General features: G+C 37.9%; 2 protein-coding genes across 2 annotated transcripts in view; one reads left to right on the forward strand and one right to left on the reverse strand.

Annotated features, from left to right (window-relative positions):
- LOC146458853 (epithelial cell-transforming sequence 2 oncogene-like) overlaps positions 1-14,672 on the reverse strand; it is a 44,230-nt gene extending 29,558 nt beyond the window's left edge. The window contains exons 1-8 of the mRNA XM_085090224.1: positions 14,338-14,672; positions 14,102-14,137; positions 12,651-13,031; positions 9,757-9,874; positions 8,778-8,989; positions 7,494-7,599; positions 7,044-7,104; positions 128-194 (exon numbers count right to left, since the gene is read on the reverse strand). Coding sequence (XP_084946350.1) covers positions 128-194; positions 7,044-7,104; positions 7,494-7,599; positions 8,778-8,989; positions 9,757-9,874; positions 12,651-13,031; positions 14,102-14,137; positions 14,338-14,550 — 1,194 coding nt within the window. The 5' untranslated portion in view covers positions 14,551-14,672. The remainder of the gene's footprint in view (positions 1-127; positions 195-7,043; positions 7,105-7,493; positions 7,600-8,777; positions 8,990-9,756; positions 9,875-12,650; positions 13,032-14,101; positions 14,138-14,337) is intronic.
- A 242-nt stretch (positions 14,673-14,914) lies between these two features.
- LOC146458855 (uncharacterized) lies at positions 14,915-23,875 on the forward strand. Its single transcript, XM_085090225.1, has 7 exons — positions 14,915-15,052; positions 15,165-15,314; positions 15,402-15,533; positions 15,764-15,832; positions 20,049-20,246; positions 21,285-21,476; positions 22,104-23,875. Exons 1-6 carry the CDS (start codon positions 15,004-15,006, stop codon positions 21,446-21,448), a joined length of 762 nt encoding a protein of 253 aa, XP_084946351.1. The 5' UTR covers positions 14,915-15,003; the 3' UTR covers positions 21,449-21,476; positions 22,104-23,875.
- Positions 23,876-26,868: the final 2,993 nt, after the last annotated feature.

A 26,868-nucleotide genomic window follows, 5' to 3' on the forward strand; every position in this document is an offset into this window, starting at 1 on the left:
TATTCAGGGCTCTAAACTTAATTGAACGTACTATACAATTGTCGCCACATATCATTACCACATCTCTCACTGACGAGAGCAACAAGTACAAAACAGAAATAAAAATAACTCTCGTAATTATATTCACCTGTGTGCTTCTCACTGTTAATACTGAATCATGCGCGCTGGGATGAATACCAAAAGTCAAGTCTTGCCTGCAAAGAGAATATCGCGTGCTCAAGTACGTAAATAATAGAGAGATTTAGCATCGCATTTACGTGAAACGGCAAACGTCACCTTGCTGCTTCACATTTCACGTAAAAAAGGGTGAACCTTTTGACTTTAGCTTTAACTTTACGACTTTCGATTTAGCTGTTTTGCGACTCACTGTGGTGAGTTCATGAAGAAAAGTGAGGTAAGGAGTGAGTTATGAAGGATTTTTAAACATGAAACTTAATTTGCCCTAGTATGACTTGCCGGACCGGACCCCCTTATTGGGGTACTTGTTTTCAACAATTAACAATTAACAATTAAAAAAGGAAAAAAATCTTTACGTAGTTCTCACGTAGACGGCAAATGCGAAATAGCCTTTTTTTTTTTTCCATTAGAAACGGCAACCGGCAAACGCGAAAAATGGCGGGAAAATCGTGATCACGTGGTCATTTTTGCCGTTCGCGATAAGACGGGATGTATGGACGGTTCTGGACGGTTTGGGTAAAAATACGAAAGCGACTTCTTGAGGACGAACGACGAACGACGTTCGATTATAAGATCGAGGAAGTTAGCTACCCCAGAAAAGAGTGAAATTTTGACGTTGTCCAAACATCCCCGCGTTTGCGCAAACATGAAACATTTTGTTGGCTGTAAATTGCTTAAGCATAAACTAGAGTGAACGTTTAGCTCAAGCCCACAGCTGCTGGCAAATCTTTTTTTTCCCGGTAATCGTTTTATCAGAAAACACACTTTCCTCACACGTTACCCAGCCTGTTCAGCCTGTCAGCTTCATGACCGTGCGCAATGTCTTTGTGCTCAAAGTCTACTGCTCCTACACTTTGAGATATTCATTAAATTTTACATTTGCCCACTCATCCAACCGTCACATTTTTATTAATTGATTTGTAGTTTGCGGGAATAAGCGTTTCTAGCTACAAGCTTTCAATCCCACACTCACAACTAAAGCGACGCCTGACGAAGTCCACGGTTCGACTACTTTTGGGAACTCAGAAATTTCATTTTTCCATTTTTTTTTTTTTTTTTTTTTTATTGTTTGCAAAATCACATTACTTACATTACTTACAGTACGGGCTAAATATATCACTAGACAATACAGTATTCTACCTACAATACATGTTTACTGGTTACTTACGCTACTGAACAAAACAGGACTCTACTTACAATTTAATACAGATAGCCTTAAACATAACAGTAACTAGATTACTTACAAACTGCGGGTTACACGCTACTAAAAAAAAAAAAAAAAAAAAAAAAAAACAAAACAAAAAAAAAACAGGAAAGCAGTAAGAAAAGGATGAAATTTTGTCACTGGAAGAAAAAAAAAAAAAAATTTGTGCGTTTTCGTTAATTTAAATTAATTTTAAATTTCCCATTTTTCAACTTTCCATTGTAAGATTAGCGCTGACTTCAATTCTAGAATATTTGGAGGTTTTTCTAACATTTTACATGAGTAGTAATATTTCTGAGTTTGTACAGTAAGGATCTGGAATTTCCGCATTAATTTTGAGTTAGTACTCGGGGGTGGATCATAGTCTTTAAATAGGTACTGTTGTTTAGATGGAGTAAAATTTACTTTGTGCTTATTATTAAACCATGTTAAGGCTTCTTGAAAGAGTTTTTGGCCTGCAGGGCACTCCAGAAATGCATGTTCCAAGGAATCAGCTGAATTACAGAAAAAACACTCCTCATTATCTGCTATTTTAAATCGTTTGAGTTCTTTTTTGGTCACTAAGATACGGTGTAACATTTTAAAGGAGAATTGTCTCAGTTTGTTGTTAGTAGAGAGGCGAGGTATATTTTGGAATAATTTTTGCCATTTACATTCTATATCGGGGTATTGTCTGGCCCAAGTTTTTATGGCTGTTGGTGTAACTTCTGCTTTTTCTTGAAAGAGATGATAATAGTCTTTACATTTCATTTTTGAAAGTTTAATCGATTTGTCCCTAGATAAGTCAAATGTATCACAATCATCGAGAATAAAGTTCATGGGTCTGGGTGTAGAAGCTGCCTTTGATTTGAGGTTTGCTGGAATTGATGCCAGGATTTGAAAATAGTTTAGAAAATTAATTTTTATTTTGTACTTGCGAGTAAATTCTTCATAAGTTAGGAATTTTCCATTTTCATTCAGAATGTCTTGAATGTAGTAAATTCCATTTTCGGTCCAACTTTTCCAGAACAGCGATTTACCTTCAATAGTTATGTCTTGATTGTTCCATAAAACAAGGTCACTTTTGTATTCATCTTGGCGATTTAGACGTAATTCCTTAAAGTACTCTAGCATTTCTAAGTAGAAAGACGGTAAATTTTTGTCTAGTTTCTTTATATGATAATTACACTTGAGCAAGAAGTTAAGACCTCCATATTTTTCAAAAAAAGCATTTGGAATAGCTGTCCATGCATCGGTAGTTGGACTGTTAAGCAGTCTACCAATCCAACTCAAGCGGAGTGCTTTAACTGTCGTTGCAAAATTTGGAAAGTTCAGGCCACCTTTACTTGTTTCTTGAAAAAGAACTTCCCTTTTTATTTTATCTTTTTTGTTTTTTCATAAAAAATTAAAGAGCTTGGTTTGGACTCTTTTAATAACTTCTTGAGGAACAGTCAACATTGAGGCTGCATACACCAATTTAGAGACTCCTAGAGTTTTAGCAAGCAGGGTTCTTCCCATAAGTGTAAGGTCGCGAGACAACCAGATATTTAATTTAGTTTCCATCTTTTGAATTTTTAGATAAAAATTCAAATTGTTATTTTTGTCTCTATCGTTTGAAAGATAGGTTCCTAAGGTCTTAATTGGGTCCGCTGGAACATCTATCTCTAAGGGTTTGGTTTTGTTGTTTTTCAAAGAGCCTATCCACATAGCCTTTGTCTTTTTGCTGTTTAGCTTTAAACCTGAAATTTCACCAAAGCTCCCCAAAACTGACATACTTCCACGTAATGACATCGTGTCCTTACATATTAATGTAGTGTCGTCAGCGAACTGGCTTAGCTTAGCTTCAATGGAATTAGGTAGTTCAATACCTGTTATTTCCGGATTTTGTCGTATTTTTTGTGCAAGAAGTTCTACACATAAGACGAATAATAGAGGGCTCAGCGGGCATCCTTGCCTTACGCCCCTTGATACTCGAAAATAATTAGTCATGTATCCGCCGTTTATAGCTCCGCTTTCAACATCGCTATAGAGTACTGAAATCCATTTTTGAATGTTCGGGCCAAAATTGAAGAATCTTAAAGTGTGATGAATAAAAGGCCATTCTAATGTATCAAAGGCTTTTTCGAAGTCTATAAAGAGTAGTATTCCTGGGACTTTGTTTAATTCGGTAAATTCCATAAGGTCATTTAAAAGCCTCACATTTTGACCGATGTATCGTCCTTTTACGAACCCTGTTTGGTCCGAATGAATCAGTTTGGGCATCTTCGTCTCTATTCTTTTTGCAATAGCTCTCGCCAATATTTTATAGTCGACATTAAGCAATGTTATTGGACGCCAGTTGCTTAAAACCATAAGATTGTTTTCATCTTTTGGTATTAGCGAAATAATTCCTCTTCTCTGAGATATAGACAGTTTGCCTGTTTGAAAGGCTTCGTTGAAAGAGTCGAGGAGGTTCCTCCATAGCAACTCGAAGAAGATTTCATAAAATTCTTTCGTGAAACCGTCATCACCTGGAGTTTTGTCAGGTTGGAAACCTTTTAAGGCATTCAGTAGTTCATCTTTTGTCAGTTCTTGCTCAAGTTCGCTTGCTTCGTCTTGAGCTAGTTTTGGATTTTGTAAATCAGAGGAGAAGCGGGCAAAGTTGTCGTCGAAATTATTGTTCTCGTCTTGTGGGATTCTAGCAGTCAGGAAGTTTTTGTAATAGTTTTCTATTTCTTCATTTATCATGCTTAAATCCGTGATTATTTCTCCGTCTATTGTTTTAAGCTGGGTTATAATCTTTTTCTCATAATTCCGTTTTTCCAAGTTAAAAAAGTATTTCGTTGGTTTTTCACCATTCTCAATCCATCTTATTTTTGATCTGAACATCGCCTCCTTTCCCTTTGTATGATAAATTTCGGACAGGTCTTTTTTAAGGTTCTCGTACTCCGTTAGAATATCATCGTCTAGATTTTGATTATTACAAATTTCCTTATCTAGCTCTTCTAACTTACGTTGGATGGCTGTTTCACGGTTTCTCAAATTGAACCTTTTCTTCTTGGAGAAGACAATTGTCATACTTCTTATTTCCATTTTTACCAATTCCCAATACAGTTGACGGCTTTCAATTTCTTTGTATTTCTCTTGAATAGAAGAGTAATTGTTTTTAATTAAATTTATATATTCGTCGTCTTTCAGTAGTGTGTTGTTAAATTTCCATGTACCCGGTCCACGTTTAAATGTTTGATCGATTTCAAGGCTAAGAAAGACAGCTTTATGATCGGGAGCAATTGAGGATCGTGTTTCCGTTTTCTTTACCTTGTTGATTAATTGTTTTGCGATTATGAAGTAATCTATTCTAGACTTTAATTTTTGACTCTTGGTTTCATAAGTATATGTTTTTGTGTTTGGGTGAAGCGTTCTGTAAACATCAACCAAGTTAAGTTCCGCCATCAAACTCACTAAACCATTCCTATAAATTGTTTCTTTCCATGGAAGGCCACCACTTTTGTCTAGATGGCTAAGCGTTGTATTCCAATCTCCTACCATAATGACCCTAGAAACACAGGTTTTAGTTACCAAAAGGTGGGTAATTTTTTGCAGAAATGGAATTTGCAGGCGACAATCCGTTGGTGCATAAATATTGACTAATGATAATTCCTCTGTTGTTAATTTCAAATTAGCAAAGATATACCGCCCTTCTTCATCATTTTCTATGGTTTCTAAGGGAAAGCCGTTTGGTTTCACTAATATACATACACCTCTAGAGTGCTCTGAGCCGTGAGAAAATAATATCTGTCCACCCCATTCAGCACGCCAAATAGTTTCGTCTTCTGTCTTTGAGAATGTTTCTTGAAGGCAAAAAATTGAAGCTTTTTGTTTTTTCAGATAACAGAATATAGCTCTTCTTTTTTCTGCTTTACGAAGGCCACGCACATTCAGTGACAAAATCTTCAAGTTAGACATTGTTTATACAAAACAGTAAGAAACAAAATTCGAGCATAAATTAAGCTAAAGAAAATTAGGCCCCCCAAAAAAGGAAACAAAACACGGACTACAAAATAATTGACACTAAACTAAGGCTAATAACAAAAGGACACTAACGCTTAAATTACTCTTCTGGGATTTATCCGCGTTCGTCCGAAAGTGAAAAAAACAAGCTATGCAAAATCCTAAACCTCCATCCGTCATCGAAGCAAATGAAGCAAAATTTGTAATAATATCAGTTTTGTAACGTGATCGACGATCGAGAGGAAGAGAAAGATAAAGGCTGCGGGCATAATAAATAAACTAAGCTTAAGCTACATATGAAGTATAAATTATCAACGTAATCTGCTAAGGTCCGCCTCACAGTTAATTCGAGTAGCAGAGCTACCTTCAGGATCTGTTTTCACATATATTGTGCCATCTAAAGTCCAGATTCTCCAGTTTTGACTTCCTTTTTTTTCTCTGACCTTTTTGAACAATTGTGATCTTAAGGCAGTCAAATTCTCGTTGATATAGATTTTGTGAGCTCCTTCGATAAGATCTTCGAAATTTGCCCTGCGAAGCTTTTTCCTGTTCTTGTATAGTCTATTTCTACTGTAATAATTAGTAAACCGGACAATAATCGGCCTAGGCCGAGTATTACCTTTCTTCATCCGGTGTGCTATATCGATGTCCTCGGGCTCTAGGTTGACATTCAAGCGTTTAGCGAGGTTGAGCACGATTTCCTCTGTATCTTCTCTTTCCTGTTCGGGAATCCCGTATATTTCTAAGTTGAATTTTCTTGAATACTGTTCCAAGTTGTCGTGCATTTTTGTCGCTTCTTCCAATTTCTTCTCTAAAATATTTCCCTGCTCGACGCTTGACTGGAGCTTGTTTTCCAACTGGTCAACTTTCTTCTCTAGTTCGTTGTTTTTCTCGTTAACTGCCTTCATTGTATCTTTAAGCTTCTGGTTTTCTTTCTTCATGTCTTCCACGTCTGCTTGGGTGAATTGTATGCTCTTTTGAAGCTCTTCACAATGTGTCTTTAACGCTTTATGCTCATTAACATCATTTTTCCATGCTCGTAACGTCTTGTGGAATGTTGAAAACTTCTTTTTTTCCATTTCATGCCGAGCTGAAGAGTTTATATTTTTACCACCAAGACATACGTGGGCAGTGTGCCCCGTTACGAGACATCGATACTGTACCTTGTTTCCACAGACAGCTTCACTATTGGTGAGATTTTCTGTCTGTATTAAATGATCAATTGTAACTAAACCGATTGTAACATTCACATGAACAATCCATGTCTATATACTGAAGCAATCGCATAATATGTGAAAGTATGTGCACCCCAAAGTTCAGATCAACCAGGGAATCTTTATCACAATCGACTTCAATCATCGCCAAACCCTTGGGAAGATTGCTAAGTTTTGCTTTTCCTTCCCGTTCCTCGCCTCCCCTGTATCACTGTTTAGTTTCAACTGCAAATCTTTACGCATTATTCTTCGTGGAGAACTCAACTTTGAACAGGGGGGTGTGGAAAATGACAAACAATGGCACAAAAAAGCTTAACCAATAAAAAATGCCACACCGGGCTTGTTTTCTAACCTTCCCAACAGAAATTGGCCATGATTGTAGTAATCAGCAACATACACCAGATGTCTTCTCTCCCACGCAAAAAAAATTATCCAATAATTGTACAGCAGAGTGATTAAAATCTTGTATAGCAACCTACCTTCGTACAGGTGATGTCGGAATTGGCTTGGACCAGGGCTGTTCAACCAAAGACTCATCAGCTGTGTAAACAAACGTAAAGAAAATCAACAACAACTGCTTTTAATTTCATTTTTAACTGATGCATAAAGCTAGTTACAGCGGAGCCCCGCTTTACAGACACCCGCCGCTTAAATACGGATACCTGGGAGCAGTTGTTCAAAGTCCGCACTCTATAATGAACCAACCCGCATGATGTATGTGTATATATGTATATATGTAATTGACCACTCCCCCTTGGGGCTTTTGACGGTCAATGAACAACGGCTCTAATCAGATAGACCATGACACCGGGAACTCCACGCCCTACTCTTTTCGAACTTTGCCAGGCGTTCTTTAACGTCCCAATAACATTATGACCTGGAATGGCTTGAGTCTTGACTTTTCCTATGGGTGACAAATGTTAACATACCGGCAGATTCAATAGCTAATGCCTCTGTCAGGGTCAGTTTGGAGGGGTGCACAGGCTCCTTTCCTTCTTCAATTATGTTGCCGTTAACATCGTGAACGTCGCTTATCTGAAACGTTGATAACCAAACACAAATTTTACTTCTAAAGGACTATACTCGAAGTCTCGCGCACAATAATAATGATGATAATAATAATTTAATAATAATAATAATAATAATAATAATAATAATAATTATGATAATGATAATGATAATAATAATAATAATAATAATAATAATAATAATAATAATGATGATGATGATGATGATGATGATGATGATGATGATGATGATAGTTCAACACTAGTACATTATAAAAGATTACAACATTATAAAACCTATTTAACGCATTGAATTAGGCAGAGCCAAAATTACATTCCATTGTGCTGGCTGGCAGAGGTTTCTCTTTGCTTCGTATATTTTTTGTTGTTACTTTTTTCTTTCCTCTCGAGAGGAAGAAAACAGGCGGAAATGGCAAAGAGAAACCTCTACTAGCGGGTTACACCTTCGAATCTTCCTCCGTCAATAAGGACGCACGTAGCATGTGGTTGAGTGCCGTGCAGGCGCTGTTCAAAACTTTACATGAGATGACTCCTGCGTACCCGAGATCCAGATTTGTCTTTCGAGAGGACAGACATCATATCTTATCGCGATTAAAGAGTACCGTAAACAAATTGGCCTCTTCCACAGCCCCGTACCAGTTATAGCGGAGCCGGGTTGTGGAACAGTCTATTCAATGATCCTCGATCAGCAGCATCTTAACATGATTTTAAACTTAACCTGCGTCACGACTCACCACAGTTTTGAATTAGTTGAATGTGTGTTACACGGCATTCGTGGAAAGCAGCTTTTAGTATGTAGTTATTTGTAGTTTAAGTCAGTCAGTTAAGTTAAATGTAGTTAGTTTTTCTTTTCATCACTTAAAGTCATTGTTTGCTGAAGGATTTACTGTGTCTAAAAAAAGTTATCTATCTGTTTATCTATCTACATTGCAATGTGTTTTAACGCTTTTTGGAATTATTGTCGCTTTTAATAATCATCTCTGAAAAATGCGTGGTTATCCCCGATTTTCTTTCTGGATTCCAATAGCCCATACTTAGATCTGCTTTTCCCGCATAGTCATAAACCACACAAAAATACCTCTGAATTACGAGGCACAGTCCTTAACATACGATTATATTAAATGCACGCAAACCAAAGGTTGGCATCGAGAAACTTCCGAAAAACCTGTTGTTATTCTCACTCACCTTGGACACGCTTACTTTCTCTGTGCGCATGTGCGCAGGAGCTGTATGCGATCTTCTGTGAAGAGGTCTGGAACTCAGTCCCAATCTCTCAGCTCTAAGTCGGTCAGGGGAGTGAGGCTGGTTTGGGTTATGTTCATAAAGCAGCGCCTTTCTTGCATGCTCTAAGTCAGCGGGGCTGGGATCTGGGTCCAGCCAGGGTGGACGACGTGTTTCTGGTGGAAACAAGGAAATAAAATATATTAAGTCTACTGAACGATGAGTGCAGTGACTACATCTGCATCCTGAAGTGAAAAGGAGTGGCTTTAATAATAATAATAACAATAATAATAATAATAATAATAATAATAATAATAATAATGATAATAATGCTTTATTTACTATACTTTATTTATATAGCATGATTTCCAACGATGTCCAATCGCGCTTTACATTTACAGCAAACAAATTTAATTACACCATACAACACTGAATAAAAAAAAAAAGGAAAATGACATCAATTTTAGATATTTAGGTCTGATATTTCTAATGTACAAAATGCATAAATGAGTCTTAACTTTTTTCTTTAAAACATTCAAGTCGTCACAAGATCTTATCTCAAGTGGCAGGGAATTCCACAGTTGGGGTGAGGCTACTGAAAAGGACCTTAATCCATTACTACAGGGTTGATATTCCACGTTAGCATTAAGGCGGTTACTGTTTAAAGATCTTAAATTACATCTTAAATTAACTTTTGATTACTTTTCCTTGGTTCTTTCCTAATGTTTTGGGGAAATCCAGAAATCCAAGATGGTGGTTTCAAGATGACCGCCATTAATGTCAATCATGACACAAATACCATGTGACATGACATCATCACATCTCATTGCAGAAAGGAAACATGGTAATTACATTTGTGCTGGCACACCCCTATGGTGGGCCACACCAAACTATTTTGGAGGTTATAATGACCTAGGAGGGTAAGGAGCTAATATACATGTACCTTGTCTGTAGTATGTGGCCTCTTTGGTCCTTGTCTTTCTCTCTGCAGCTTTTTGTCTTCCATCTTTTTCTTGGGTCACTTTGGTGGTGCTGTCAGCAAACTGGCCATGCGTTTCCGCCTAAATAACATTATGACTCAGCACTTCATTGTGCTCTACACCCATCCATGAAGGTTATTGGGAATTTCATAAGTGGGGGGTTTAATTTAAGCCAAATCTTTTAAAAGTTCAGTAAACTATGAAGCTAAACTGGAACTTCCAAATGTGGTGGGAAGGGGAGGGTGGGGGTGGGGGCATTCCAGCCAAAAAAAGAAACACCTTAGACTGTGATGGTAGTTGTGGGGAGGGAGGGTTTGATGTTCTGGAACAGTAGATTGTGAGGAAATGAAACAAATCACCTTCATTATTTGCTTTGGGGACTGAACTGGTTGTTTTTATTAAATATTAACCATCTCTTTGTGATCCTTATATATAATGAAGATCTATGTCTAGCAAATGAGGTCAGCCTTCTCAAAATAGTAGCACAGTAGCAATAGCTGATTACAGGGTTCATACTCGAACTTTTCCAGCCTACAGAAAGTTTTTATCCCAGACCCCATAACGCACATTGTGCCACATTAAATATTCGAGACTAAACCAACAATCTAAATCTTTTTCTCGACTTGAGGCTAAAATATGGAACAGTATTCCCTTAGAACTTCAAAAATTACCCAAGTACAGCTTTAAGAGGAAAATGCAAGACCTGTTATTCCATATTTTAATAAAAGAGGATGATTATGTTGGCATTCCTACTCTTATCGCTGAGTTTTCAAAACTGAAAGTTACTACATGATCGTAATTAAATCAATCTATTTAGAGTATAGCAATTTATATTTCTTTTCTTCATATGTTCACTTATATTCTTTTCTTTCTTTTTTTCAATGTTTGCATGGCTCACTGACAAATTGTATATAGATTTCTGTAAACTGTAATTAATTCTTGTAAATTAGCCTTCTCACTACCCGCCGAGATTAGCTCTAGCTACTTGCGGGTTAGTGTTGTCTTTGAATTTTATGTTAATTAAAACATTTTTGAATAAACTTGAAACTTGAAATTGAAGTTCCAGAAAATATCCATACTCCTCCCACCGAAGGTTTTTTGTTTTGCACCCCCATCCTCCCGGGAAATTCCAGTTTAGCTTCATACTTTGCTTCTAAAATTTTGACTTTTAAGACTCCCTCCCCTAGGAATTTCCAATGACCTTCTGTGGGGTGGGTACGGATTTTTTCTGGAACTGCACATTAAGTATTTTTAAAGTTGTTGGATCTTCCCTTCTGGCTGCTCCTCAATGTATCTCAAGTAAACGTTATTACTTGAGTTTACAGATTTCCAGGATTTTCTCGGACCTCCTACCATTTTCAAGGACTTTCTGGTCCTGGAAAATGCTAGACTAAAACTCAAGTACTTTCCAGGATTTCCAGGACCAGGCATATGAACTCTGTGATTAAGGCAGCAGCAAGGGTTAGTTTTTCTGTTCACTGCTGAGCGAGTATATGAAGGAGTCGATTGAGCATTCAGGAGCATAAAAGTACTACAACAAGCACAGTGAGTCTTCATACTAATGTCTTGTTAAAACCCAGCAGTTTCTATTTCACTTGCACCCTGGATAATCTTGTGACAAAAACGGTAGATGTGAAAAGGCTAGAGTCAGGTCAGATTGGTTGTTATAAGGTACATGTATCTGGTGTATAAGCAGCAACTAAGTTGCAGGATTGGAAGCAAAATCACTAGCTACACAATTAATTTTGAGAGGACTGTAAAGGAAGCAGAAAATAACTAGCGATAAGGGATACTTGCCTTTTTAGTGCCTTACTGTTACAGTCTAAATACAGTTTGGTCAGGAATGCTTACAGTATAGGGGAGTTATTAAAAGCCAGGACCCAGTTACTGGAAAACCGTACACTCTGAACATGGTACCTGCCTACCTACCTCAGTCTAAAAAAAACAAATTGCCATGGAAACCCTGTCTGGTCACCAACAAGAACCTTAAAACTCTGACAGTGAAATGATGCCCTTGATGCCATCAGTAAAATTCAGGTACTAAAAATTATTTACTTGACAAAAGAGGAATAAACCCCAGTCTGCTATGGCCACAGATATCTATGTCACTGAATAGCCTGTGAATTAAGGACGGTACGGTGCCTACTAAGAGAGAAGTATTTTTGCACGGTTTATAACTATGCAGAAAAAGCAGATCTTAGTAGCGGCTATTGAAATCCAAAAAGAAAATTAGGGGTAACCACGCATATTTTAGCGATAACTAAGAAACAATTAAACTAAATAGCAGCAAAATACAAAGCAATGTATGGCCCTTTTTTTCCAAATTGAAGCTTTATTATCTCTGAAAAATGCATGGTTACCCCCAATTTTCTTTATGGATACCAAAATCACTTGCTAAGTTCTGCTTTCTCCACACAGTTTTAAACCGCGCAAAAAATACCCCTGTATTAGTAGGCACCACCCATAGGAAACCCGAGTATCTAGAGATGCGCAGAACGTATGCGCAGTAACAATAGTAGGCACCGTCCTTAATGCCAACCTTTTCTGTTGCCTGCCATTGAGGGAGTTATAGTGATGGTCCTATAAGCCAAGAGTAAGAGGTGGTTTCATTTGCAAGCTTATACTCATGGCTATTAAATCGAAAATGCACTAAGTTCCAGAAAATATTCATACCCACCCCATGGAAATTCTGAAGGTAGGGGAGGAGGGGGGGGGGGTGGTGGTCTCAAAAACCAAAAGGAAAGTATGAAGCTAAACTGGAGTTTCCAGAGGGGTTGGGATGGCAGGAATGGACATTTTCTGGACAGGAATAGTACAAATCTCAGAACTGCGTGATTTGGTAAAATTATTTGCCTACCATCCTGGATGGAGCTTCCATATCAAGAGAACCAGTGCACATGATGTAGTGATGTTTCCAACATCCATTTTCCCTGCCATTTGGTGTATAAGGCAAATACCAACCAAACCGTAAACACTTTGGCATCCAGATCACATCCTGCTCACTTAGAAATTTCCAGTGCCAAGATACTTGAGCTGCACGACAAAGACTTCTTGGGTCAAGAAAGGATAATATGTAGGTAGATATGAAGCGTGGTAGAACGGTTGTAAAGTCTAAGTGGAGGATCGGAAGCTGCTTCTTGAACCAGCCCTCATTGACAAATCTTAACTGAGATCTTGTACACTTCTTTAGGATAAAGGTTAGGAACTTCTTTCGTTGGGCATCTGTCCACATAGAGAACTGTAATTAAAATAAATGTTAATTAAAATAGTAAACTGAAGTAGACATGTCTGTATGTATATTTGCTACATTCTCTTTAAACTTATTGAAAAAATAAGAATGATGGAATTATTCAGTAAGTGACACAGGCATACTCAGAAAAAAAAAATGAAAAAAGTTACATAAAAATGTTGGGAGGGCTAGTTAATGATCATGGCGATACTTAGGATTTAAAATGCTACCATCAGTCTCAACATGAAAGTGTAGGGCTGTTCATTTCAGGTGGAGTTAGATGTTTTTCCACCTTGAGTTCAGGGAGAGCCAGGGACATAGGCATACAGTATACAGTTGAACAATGTCTTCGATCGATCTACTTTCCCACAGCACTCTGCCCCTCTAACCATTCCCACGCTCCGACCCTGTAATCCTACCTAACCTAACCCTGCTTTTCTACTTTGATAATGTCTCCTTCACTTCCAATTTCTAGACCTATAAAGTTGCATCAAAGTTCATGTTAATCTGGAATTAGCTTAATCAGGCTTTGAACAACTGGGCCCAGGCTAGTAAACATTTGTCAATCTCACTTTATTGTAGCTTCAGATTACAGTGCTGAGAAATTATAAGATCTTGAATTACCTAACGTCAGTGAAACTTTGTTGGGAAGTCCACATAAATGGTCAAAAAGTCCCCACTGTTTGGCAGCAAATTTCTGATTTCTGGAAAATACCCTTCCTATGCAACCCCCCCCCCCCCCCCCACAACACCAACTACTTTTTGTAATATGTGATACTTTTTGATTGAAATCGATACGAATCGAAGTGTAACACCGAAAATCGATAAAATATTCACGTATTCGATTTTTTTATACAAGTGTCGAATTTTTATCGAGAATAAACGATTGTTATCGACGGATAACACGCAAAGAAGAAACGAGTCGAATGCATTCTAGCACAAATTTATATTTGCTCTAATTAAGCTTATAATTGAGGACACTTGAGGATAAATTTTAAGGATTTGTCAAAAACAAATTCAATACAACAGAGCAGTTTTCTTTCCACAGCGTCGCAATTTAAGAAGTTAACTTAACTCACCCAGTGTCCTATGAGATCTAGCCTTTCCAAGAAAATCTAAAAGAAGCAGACGAGAAAAACAATAATAAACTTTCAATTATCACAAGTGTGCTTTCAAAATTCAAACTGTGAAATTTTTAACCACACAATATAATACAAAAGAGTTCAAATTGATTGTTTAAACATTCAGCTGAATTTAAACAACCGCAAAATTTCGATTACAAGGAATCTTAAAACTGTTTACAAGGCTGTCTTACTTGACTGTTTGAAGCGCTGTTTATAACTGGGGTCCAAGCACTGTAATGCGTTTTATATTTATCGGTGTGGTATCCATGATCGATAACAGACGGTGAAATTCGGGGTCTCGCGTTTCCTTTGGCGCCAACAATTTCGTTCTCTTCCACTGTTTTTCGTGTTTTCTTGCTATTTGCAGAAGTTGGTCGGGCAGTTCGAGGTATTCCTGCTGACATTGCTCACTGCCTTTTAGATATTGCCAGTTTTTAGCTGTAAAAATGAGAAATCCAAGCGATTTTTACTGCTTCAAAACGGTTTATAAAAGCGCGCACATTTTACATCAGCGTCCTGGAGGTTGTCATGGTCAACGCGAAATTCTATCCTCAGGCTACCCTAGAGGGGAAAGTGTCACGACAATGCACAAAATTTCTGTGTCCTTTTAATTGAGAGAAAAAAATAAATGAAATAATAAAAAGGGTACAAATGGAATGGTTTTTTAACTTCTAAATCCTTCCTGAGCCTAAAAGTATTGGCTGACATTTTTACTTTGCACATGAAGACTAATCATTCTGGTTGAAGGTTGGTATGGCTGTGGTCTCATTGAGAAGAGCCTGGTTCCCAGGGCAATTTTTTTATTTGGCTCATACCTTCTTCACTACGCCAACAAGAGTCGATCATGAGGAGAAATTATGTCCTCGGAAAGGGGATTTGGACAGCAAAGCAACCAAAACTTTGACGGTACAACGGTCGCTTAATTGTTCTGAATATTTGTGCCGCTTTATAAGCGACGGGCCTTCTGTAATTCGCGAGAATAAGACTTAATGTAGTATGAATGTTGTTTCCCTTGCAGGCGGCCGGCCAAGCAAATTTTTGTACTCAGGGAAAAACAAAAAAAGTAATCCCTGGAGTACGAACGATGAGGGCCAGGAAGATGGCATAGAACTTGCTTTACAGCCTCAAAATAAGCTGATGAAAACGAAAGATTCTCACAATTCGCCAGGTATGAGTGGTGGGTACAAGTCTCTGTAAAATCGATGAGTTCAAGAGGAACTGATTTCGTGATTTTAATTGGCATGCTTCGTTGCAGGATCCGAGCTAGACGGTGTCTGGAGTATACGCAAAAATGTTCAAGTTAGCCAGGCAGGCAAGAAAGGAACGGTATTATTAAACACGAACAAATCGACTTCTTCATATTATTCAAGGCACGGAGGACTGAGTGGTGAGCAAAATGTGTTATTTTCTAACTTAGTTTATAAGCTTTGTGGTTTTCATTTCTCTTGAGAAATGATAATTTCGGGGTTTGGGCTTCAATCTGAATAAGCTTTTTGTTTCCATAAGCATAATCTTAATTTGAGCCATTGTTGCGGCGTCCTTGTGTTTACTAGCAAAACAGCTTTAGTACTTAAAGTTATTAACCTTTTTAGGTTAATCAGAGAATTTTTTCCCCAGGTTCAGGAGAAACAGAGAGTTCAGTTTTGAACAGAGGACAAAGCGACGATTTTTTAAGCTCAAATAGTGGTGAGTATTGTTTTCATTACATGCAATGTTTTTTTCTCAACTTCAGTTTTGCGGCGACAGGTTTTAATTTTACTGGGCTTTACACGAAAACCGTTTTTGTCGCCTGCGGTGCGAAAGTCGATTTTAATTAACAAAGATGTTCTAGTACACAATCTTAAAATTCACCTGCCGTCTAGGCAACGTAAATGATTTCGGTGGATAAAGGACGCTAAAACTGTTTTGTTTACTTTAGAAACTAAGGAATGTAAACTGTATTTTCTGAAGGAAAACAGTCAATTGTTGTGATAATATATTGATGGTTTGAGTAGATGGATCTTATTTTATTTTACAAGATAAATAAATTGCCACAAATTCTATACATGTACATGTTTTGACCTCATACTGAGTAACTAGCTCAATTAGGCACATCACACCATCTTGCGGTGAGTTCAGAGCTCATCAATTCATTAAATTTTGCATCAAATACTTAGTAGGTTCTGTCATACTAATTCCAAATCATCCCATTGAAATATTTCATTTCCCATCGCCCTCTCCCCCGTGGAACTGGGCCAGTCTGTCAGTTTAAAAAGAAAAGAAATGTCTTAAAGTGCCCCTAACCCTACAATTTGTTTTCTTGTGGTAGATTTCCATATCTTTCAAGAACTCGTTTTCGAAAAAATTTTTGAGAAATATTGAATCCTTTTTATTTTATGAGCGCTAAAAGTTACTGAAATTTTTAAATTTTTGCGCCCTTTAAGCCCCGCTGGACAAATTTTTCTCTCGTGGGTTCATTAGGAACGAGCCAATGAGAAGCGTCCGATATTTGACACTGTGACGTAAGAAAAGGACACCAGAAGGATTCAGAAGGAATCTCATGAGGGGTATCGAATGGTCTTTGCGAGCATGCGAGCACTGTGTTTATTTTTGCGAGCAGGAGCAGTTGTCAAATTTTTCTTGCGAGCAGCGAGCACTTTAGAAAATACAGATGGCGAGCATCGAGCACTTTAGAAAAATAGAGATAGCGAGCAGCGAGCACTTCGAGTACTTCGTAAATTTTCCGCAAGCTGGAATCTCTCTTTTATTAATAGGATTAACGAAATCTCGAGCAATCGAGTACATGTTAACGAGAGCGAGCATGCGAGCAGTTGCAAAAATTTTGCGAGCACGAGCAAGCGAGCACCCGTTTAATTTTTGCGAACAATTCGAGCAAAGGCCAATTTTTGCGAGCACTTTTAAATTGAATGGGACCATTCGACACCCCTCTTATGCATGCTGATTCCTTTCTCTACATTTCGAGAGTTGCTGCATCCAAAAACCACGCATTTTCCAACCATTTTCTCTGTTTACAATTGAAGCATTACCGCGAATCTTCGGATATTTTTGCACGATGTCCTTTTCTTACGTCACGCTCCATATTTGGCCGAGTGGGGGACTAATGCGAACGATAGGTGAAAATATTGACAAGACTGCCTTCACTTCTAGCGCTCGTAAAAAAAAAAGGATTCAATATTTCTCAAAAATTTTTTCAAAAATGAGTTCTTGAAAGATATGGAAATCTACCAAAAGAAAACAAATTGAAGGGTTAGGGGCACTTTAAGCTGTTGACACATGGTTCAACATAATTTATTTTGTTGATCAACAAATGTTGCAGCTCCTGTTCAAAAAAATTTAATGTTGAATAGTGTGTCATGCAGTGTTGAATGTTGAAATAGGCCATTCAATGCGTTGACCGTTGTTGAACGCAGTTGAACGAAATAGATGTAAGTTCTATGTTGAATTGCCACTTGTTGAATGGTGCTAACCAGTCGTTTTCCAGTCTCAAGCTGTGAAAACATGGTTTAACATCGTGCAACATTTGTTGCTCGCCAGCTATGATATTCTCAAAAATATTTTTCTTAAATTATATTAACCATGCAGTCAAAAGCATGATTTTAACAAACTTCAAGTTGCTTCAAAATGGCCCTAAACCTGGTACAATTTTTTCGCAACTCCCACTGATTTCATTCAAAGGTGATGAAAGGATAATGTAACTTTCTAGTTAGAAGCATCCTGTAATCAAATAATCAACCTGGTAGTTTTAAATGCACGCACACAATGCAAAATTTACCCTTTCATTTGTAACACAGCTACAATTTTGGGACCCAAGTGATCTCTCAAAATCACATCAATCATTTCACATGTACCTCTGTCCTTGTCATCTATAGCATAAAATGTACTTTGTGCAAAAAGTTATACATTGGTGACATGGGAAGGAGACTGGGCGACCAACCTCGTAAACATTGAAGATGCATTCAAACCAGTCACTCAACATTTTAACTAGGGGGAGTGCGTAACAATAATTATTAAATTCTCAGCCTCGGATATTGCATTTCTAGCGTTCTGATTGGTTCACTAAATCTCGGTTATCAGCTCATATACCGTAGTTTGACCTTATATGGAAAGCGAAAGCCCCAGGTGTCGCTAAGCTAAATTTTTTTTCGGCGGGAAGCGAAAGATTCTTCGGAAAAATGAAGAAAAAAAAAAGGAAAAGAAAGAAATACCAAACAATGCCATCTCAATATAACAACAATAAAAGCCACAAAGTTCGGTATGACACTATTTAATGGTACGTATCTCTGAAGTTTCCTTTAAAATCTTCAAAATTGCAAGATTTTACGATTCTTTAGATCACATAACAACAACAATAACAACCGGTTACCTTCAAAAATTTCAGGATGGCTTACAAATCCTGGCGGTAAGAGGTTAAAGCCAATCTAAGAAATTTCTCAGGAAGAGCTTCATGCCTGTCTTTATGTTTTTACGAATTTACGAGGACTTCAGATGGTTCATCTATGAAATCCGTATGAGCGGCGGCCATAATGTTCGTTTCCGTCGCTCTGCATCACTCAGTAAAACATTTGCACAAATGTGCACAGCCCTTACGCTTCTCAAATAAGCTTGAAGTTTAAAAACTTGCACTGAATGCTTGTCTCAGTGAGGTTGTACCTCGTACACTTGGACTTGCCTGAAGTGTTTTAAATCGTCCGCGAGGAATTCAATTCAGCATGAACAAAGCCGTCCTTGCCCTGATCTCTTCCTTCGCTCGGCATCACGCAGCAGAACATTTGCTCGAATGTGCACAACTATTACGCTTCTCGATGAGCTGGAACTTCAAAAGCACTTGAATGCTAGTCTCAGAAAGGTTATAATTCGTACATTTAAACGTTTCTTGAATTTTATATGTCCGACTGTGTCCGATTTTCTTCGCTTTCGATTTTTCATTCAACTCCGTTTGCAAAGCGCTGCGCGTGTCATGTGATCATTAGGTTTCGCGCGCTTTGGTCGGAGGTTGCCTCAACATCCGGTCATTTAAATTTGAAAGAAATTTTTTCTTAAAATAGAAAAATTCAGTAAACTTCAACAGCAATGTCCAAACGCGGAGAATTTAATAAAACAATTATTCCATTCGCGCTTGTTGGATATGAGATCAGTTATAGCCGACTCGGCGCTTCGCGCCTCGTTGGCTATTTACCATCTCATATCCAAAGCGCGCTCATGGAATAATTGTTAATTATTCTCACACACATGACAGGCTATGGCATTTCTCTACATCATGCAAACATAAAAAGTCGCAAAAGCTTAGAGCAAAAATTCACCTTCCAAATCAGCTCTCTTAATCCTCACAGAATCAACTAATGCTTTTCATTGTACAATCATTATGTTTTCTTGTTTTTCACATCAGCTTGCTTCCACCATTAGCATAGCTCCTCTGTTCACTATATAAACTGCACACAAGTTCTTGATTCTCTCTGACAAAGGGCTAATGCTCAAAAAGTCACTTCTCAATTCTCTTGACGGTGGCCAAACTACCTTTAATAGTTAACAACTCAGGTGATAAAACAAACGTTTGCTTCCACTGCCCCACCAGCACAACACCAAAGTTTCTTAGTTTAGAAGCTAATTCCCAGGGCCCAGTTGCTCGAAGCATGGTTAGCGCTAACCCGGGTTAAATACCATGACAACCTATAGGTTTTAATACCTCTTTTAAAACCAATGGTTAGTGCTAACCATGCTTTGAGCAACTCAGCCCAGGTTGTCAAGTTTGCTTTTGGTTAATGGCCTTCCTCTAAGGTTCCAGATTCTCACTGGACACTTGTTAATTTTGGTTTATGTGAACTGCAAGGGCCACAGGTTTAAAATTTGCAATACTGGTACGTGTCACCCTCATTTTTAAACATGTTTCTTTTCCATCTTTCAGATCATAAATCATGGAGTATTGCAAGAAGCTCCAACTTTTCCTATTCAGATAAACCAAGGTTCAGTCCAGGAAATAATGTTAGTTCAACAGTGTGTCAACCTGATGACTTTCTAGACTCAAGACAATCCCCAGGCACAGATGAAAATGATATGGTGTACAAGAAAAATCTTTTGAATAGTAAACTTCGGATGGCAGGAGGTATGACACTTCTGAAAATTAATGTTCACTTGTGGTGTTGTTCCAGAGAATAGCCATAACCCTACCATTTTGTTGGTTATTGCCCGGCTGCCAACCTAATGAAAATTCAAACTAAGACTTGGTCTTTTGTTTTCTTTTAGAAATTTAAGCTTTCAAGATCCATGATCCCACCACCAACTTGGAATTTCCAGTGACCTTCCGTGTGTGGGCCCATATGGATATTTTCCGGAACCACATATTGAACAGAAAATTTGAGATTTTTTTTAGAATTTAATATGGGTGCGAGGAACTAATACAACTTGTTTGACTATGATTGTTGAGAATTTGTTGAACTTTATTTAGGCAATTGTGACTATCAACTGTTGTGCTGCTATATGACTTTTTAAAAATGCTGTACAATTTTTAAATGCCCTACTAAAAATTAAAAAGTGAGGAGTTTATAACCGTAACTTCTTGGAACCTGCTTTACAACTTAAAAAAAAAAACATCATCAAGGGTTCAAAAATGCTGCGAAATATCCCTACATATAGCCTACAAGCCAGAGCAGTATTACTATACAGTACCAGGTAAAAGTGAGTTGACAATCTCGACTCAATCCTCGTGAGATTCAATTATTGAGGATCAAGTTGAGAATCAAGAATTGATTCACTTGTACTGTATGCATGGTACAGTAGACACTATCTGCGATAACCAAAGCAAATGTAATTTTCTGGTGCCGCAAATCCAACGCCGACTGCCATAAGCAAATGCTTTGTTGGGTTAAAATCAAACATCGCCTCACCTAAAGAAGAAAAACCTCCAACAGAGACAAATCCATCCATAGAGTTTTGTCATTTGAGGTGAAAGAATTGCATGTACAGATTAAAATATTTAAATTCTTGAGGAGATTTTTCTCTGGAACTGAAAGCTCTTAATACTAAATGCCCAAGTTTGGAAACTGGAATACACTGGAACCTAGTGAACAACTTTTTCTGACTAACCCTTTGCAGCTGTAGCGTCCTCTGGTAACATAATTGTTTTTGCATCTTTGTCTTGCAGCTCCTCAAATAGCAACTAGAGAAATGTCAGCAAGAACACGGCGTGCAAAAAAGATGCATGACGCGCATCTCAGGTCCATGGGTCTGGGGCAGTTTACACCAGGTAGTAATGGATCATACAATTCAACAGATGATGAGCAAAACAAAGATGATGACTTCTTGTAAATAAATCACCCACAACATTAACTAGGGAGTTTCAGCAACCATATGGTGATCAATACGTATTAGGTCTTGTTGTCTACTGTTTTAATCCCTTTACAGGTGCTTTCTACATATGGATGTGACCCCCAGGATTTATCATAAGAGCTCTGTCAAGCACATCCCCCACACCCCCCTCCTCCGCGCAAGCCCAAGTTTGGAGGTCAGACTTTTTAATAAGATAAAATTTGCATTCTTGGTTTTTCTGATACCCAACCCATTAGTGCCTTGTTTCAGGTACTTGAATGTGTTGTAAAATTTTGGAAAAGCTATCCATTTTTTGTAAACTTGTGATTTGAAATAATCCCCTCTCTAATAAGCCCCCCCCCCCCCCCCCCTCTTCTTAAGGCCTGAATAGAGCTTATATTGGTATAGTGCTTTTTTACCAATTTAATACTCCCATGCATATCTGCTGCTCCTTTTTTCTAGACTGCAAGCAGTCTGTTTTTTGCTCAAGAATCCGCTGGGAAGAATGCAAAAAACTAAGCGAGCCAGAAATTCAGGGGATAACTCACGCATGCGAGCAAGTAGTGCAGCTTTGACACTTGGGCATGCTACTGGCACTTTGAATTTCTTGCGTTCTTCTCCGCAGATTCTCAAGCAAAAGAGAGACTGCTCGCAGTCTACTTTTTCCCAGCTCCCAAAACTCCAAGATGGATAACTTCATGATTTGAACAACCAAGATCAGTGATGTTATTCAATGATTTTATGTGCTGGATAAGAGTTTTCCACGTTATGAGCAACCAGTGCCTGTCTGGTCCATAAACCTTTGGTTTAGAGACAATATTGATATCATGGTTGGCTTAAACTCCTGATTATCATTCATTATGTTAAGTCAAGATGTTAAATAGTTCACACAAACATTTTTACCAGTTGTAAATGACAAATAACTTTGTATGACCATGGAATTATGTAAAAGAAACATTCCTAGTAGTTGTGATTTCATGACTTTGTTTGATTTTTCTTTATGAATAAGTTGACAGGAGCTGCTCAGTGCAGGTTTAGTGTAGATATTTGTGTTGTGTAGTGGTCAGTGTTCTTTAGGTGCTGTAGTCTGGTTATAAGCATGTCAGATACATTCTCAAGGTACACGTTTCAAGCCTTTTTCGAACTTTAAAGTCAACCTACATTACACATGACTAGTATTTCGAGAAGGAAATGCACATTTGAATTCCTCTTTGTAATGGCCAGCATTTGAATGGAATCTTGAACATTTCTCTTGGAATCTTTCCGAAAAAGACGATTAACTGAAAAAAAAAAATGAAAACATTCAAGAAGCATTTGTGCTTAATGCTGTAATGGAAGAACAATTCATAGCTTTATACCGTCAAAAAACTAGGGAAATTTCTACGGGAACTTTGAAATTTCGCTGGCAATGTTTAAAACTGACGTGTAAATTTCAAAACTCTGTTCAAATTTCAAAAAAAAACTGTACTGATCACGCGTGATGTATGTTGACTGTAAAGATACTTTTCTGTTTTCAAGTTTGAAATAAGATCTGTAATAAGGTTTCTCTCACTTTCAAACTTGGCAAGTATTCAAATATTAGTTCAGCCTGCCCTTCAAAAATATATGGAACAGAACCCTGATATAACAAACCAATTTCACTAGTCCCTCGGCACTTTGTTAAATCAAGGTTCCACTGCAATTGAACTCACGGCTGTCATTGGCAGGCAACAGCCATCTGATATTGGCAGCGGCTTCAGAATGAAATTGAAAACAATGAACAGATAGCATGACAACTTTGTTTTGTTTATAATCTACTTTCCTTGTGGAAGGCCAACCTTGTTCCCTGGGTCTTTCTTGTTCCCGACCCTTGGAGCATTCCAGGGGTTGGGAAGAAGAAAGACCTTTGGGATACGAGGTTGGTGGAACCCTAAGTGAAGGCTCTGATTACTTTTTGCTTGGTAACCTAGCTAAGGCTGTGGTGGGATTCATCGAGTTCTCCTAAGTTGCAAGATGCCTAAGAAAGTAGTGAGTATTGATTTTAACGCTGTGCTTTAGTACACTGTGGTCGCATGCTATTCATCATAAGAGGGTTTTACAAATCCAGCCACTGGTCTTTTCATGATGGAACTTAATAATATTGTAAGTCAGAATTCTTTGAGTGTTCACTGTTATATGATCTCTTGTACAGAACTGTGATCAATACCAATATTTTTTTTTATTCTCTTTGCTTTGAAAACATTGAATTGATTCTCTTACTGATCTCCCCCATGCAGGCCATGGATCTAAAAATTTTGGGGAGATTAATTTATGAATGAATGTACAGATAGAGTAGAAAAACCACTCGGTTTATTTTACTGGTATGTAGTACAGTATTTAATTTAGAACTTATTTGTGGTTGTTTTAATTTAATTATTTACCAAGACTATTAAAAGTGTGGTTGTTTTAGCATGGTGTGATTTAATGTCTTAAGTTTGGTGCCTACTAATAAGGAAGTATTTTTGTGAAAGTAGATCTTAGCAAGGGCTATTGAAATCCAAAAATAAAATTGGGGGTAACCACGCAGTTTTTAGAGACAATTAAGCAGCCATTATTCTAAAAAAAAAAACAGTCAAAAACAAGGCAATGTATGGCGTTTTTTTTTTTCCAAATTGAAGCTTTATTATCTCTGAAAAGTGCATACCTACCACCAAATTTTCTTTTTGATACCAAGAGCACTTGCTAATGCATCAGTCAATTCCAACAGTGCCCATCCCCACCCCCACCCCCCCGGGCTGACCCCCGGGAATTAGGATTTTTTGAAAATAAACTGGCAAATGCCCCACCGCCGGGACAAAATAGTTGTTCAAATGCCCCGGGGTGGTAGCTCAAACACGTCAAAAATGTTTTATTTTCTTCGTTTCTCGTCTTACTTTAAGTAAAATCTAAGCTAATTCAGGCCAAATTAAGTCCTAGCTGGGTCTTGTTTTCCGTAGTTAGTTCAAAAATAGGTCATTCTACAGCTCTGGCGTCCCATTTTATGTCATATCTAGCCGTATTCAATGAGAAACTTACTGTATTTGCCGATGAATTTGTCATCAAGGAAGTGACAATGCTGTAGGGTGAAAAAAAGTGAGATGGTCAAATGCCCTGGGGTAATTGGGTAGAAGGCTAATGCCCGACCCCCGGGATGGACAGTGTGGGAAAATGCCCCACTATTGCCCGGGGGGGGGAAGGGGATGGGCACAGCTGGAATTGACTGATGCATAAATTCTGCGTTCTCCGCATAGTGTTAACCACGCAAAAATATCCCTGTATTAGTCGGTACCACCCATAGGAAACCCGAGTATCTCGAGATGCGCAGAACGTATGCGCAGTAACAAAAGTAGGCACCGTCCTCAAGTGTTAGTTTGATTTTAAAAACGGAGTTCAAATTTTAGATTCTAAATGTTTCGTTTATGGAGTACATTCGAACCTGTACTAAGCAGTACCTTATCAAGCGGCCACTTGTCAAAATCCCGTTACTTTTCGGGACTTTGGCAAGTGACCACTTAATAGAGCGTGGCCGCTTGATAACGTACTGCTTAATACAGGTTGGACTGTATTTTTATTGAAATAAAGGAATGGCAAAAGGTGAATAGTAAATAAAACAAAATATGGTGTTAGGCCCCATCGATTTAGCAACAGAACGGGAACGTCATTTGAGGGCGTGAGAGCGCGCGGAATAGTCTGGACGCGAGTCTTTTTCGACTATATATCGGTATTCCTGATGCGCGCGCCGTTGTCAACTGACGTTCCCGTTCTGTTGCTAAATCACTCTAATATCCGGTGAAAGCGGTCACCGAAACGCAACTTCTCAAAAAAGTTCTCCATAGAGGAAATTTTGGAAACTGCTGTTTTCGTGTTTGCACCTGAGAACTGAACTTTTCGAAAAGGATAGCGTCACGAGGTCAACTTCAACGGCAATCGTTTTCAAAAAGTTCCGTTTTCGGTGACCATTTTGATCGGATACGTGTGGATGACAGGCAAAAACGAAAAGAAAAGAAAAGCTTCGCATTTTCAAACGAAAATGGATAGAAAATAACTTCAGACAAATAAGGTAAACTACAATAGAGACTCTTCACTCGAATATTTGAACTCCTTTCGCCTCAAGGTAAAATTGGTAAGGCTGTAAATTCGAAATTCCTGTCTCCTTGACTTGTGCGGAAGAAAATTTAAATCTATAGAGTGTTTCTGCCTCGAGACTATCGGTCTTGTATGCGCCCCTTGGAAATTTGCTTGATAAAATGTTAATGCTGTTCTTGCATGAAAATTAAAAAAAAATCGTTATAAATTTTTCTTCCCAGCGGTTGAGGCGTATAAAATCGTCAAATTTCACTTCCGGTTGGGTACTGTACCGCGCAAGACGGGAGGCTGGGGATAGTAGGGCTATGACGTCAATAGGTGGTTTGCATTGTCGCCATGTTGGTGTACAAAACAAAAGAAAATTTGCTCACATAGTTTGCATAAAAAATGAAGTTAACTCCCAGAGGAGAAAAAGCTTATTGTTCCCGTATACCAACATGGCCGCCATGATGTTACATGCAAACCGGGAACTTGTACAGGAACGCTTAGCTTGGTCTCGTAGTTTCTTAATTCCTCGTTTGTTTCATTCCATTTCGTTCCGTTCTTTTTTCTTTTCGCAAACTACAATAAGCCTTTTTCATTCATATTGCGTCCACACAGTTTTCTTTCTTTGCACACGATAAACAGGATGAGAAGAAGATAGACCACCCATGCCTCAATTGACTCGAGTTCTCGCGGGGCAACTTTTTAACAAACTTATGCCTTACCTTTTGATATCTAATCCTGGAAACCTGAATAACCTTAAACTCGATCAGAATGCAGAGTCTCCCATAATGTAACCAAACTTGTATTAGACTGGAACTTGAATTGTATCGGACAAAACTGAAATACTACCAGAAAAGAGCATTATTTCATTTCATTCAAGTTAAAAATACTTTCGTTTATTTGTAGAAAATTCCCTTTAAGCTGTTTTTCTAGCAGATCTAAGTGTTAATAAATTTGTACGAAATCACAAGAAATCAACCTAAAAATTACACGATCGTCTAAAATCAAACGCGTCCGAAACTTTTGAGCTTAGTTTCTCATTCTGTTATTTTTTTTTGTTTGGTTTTATATTTTTTATGTTAAAAAGTTTACTCTAAAGCCTCGTTGTTTTTTTCATTTTTAATTAAGTGACTCAGTCTATAATTAACATTGCGAAATTTTAGCCACGAAAATTTCACGACATAGTTGCACAATTTTCTTGAATTCTAACCACACTAACGGCCTCGTCAAAATTTAAGCTATTAATATAAGTAAACAATGAGACGAAGCCGTAATATTACAACAGTTCATAATATTTACCTTACATTAATATTAACTATTAGTGTTTTCTTCTTCTTCTTCTTTTTTAATAG

This window comes from Pavona decussata, unplaced genomic scaffold (genome assembly GCF_977016875.1).
Source record: "Pavona decussata unplaced genomic scaffold, jaPavDecu1.1 SCAFFOLD_226, whole genome shotgun sequence".
Lineage (NCBI taxonomy): Eukaryota > Metazoa > Cnidaria > Anthozoa > Scleractinia > Agariciidae > Pavona > Pavona decussata.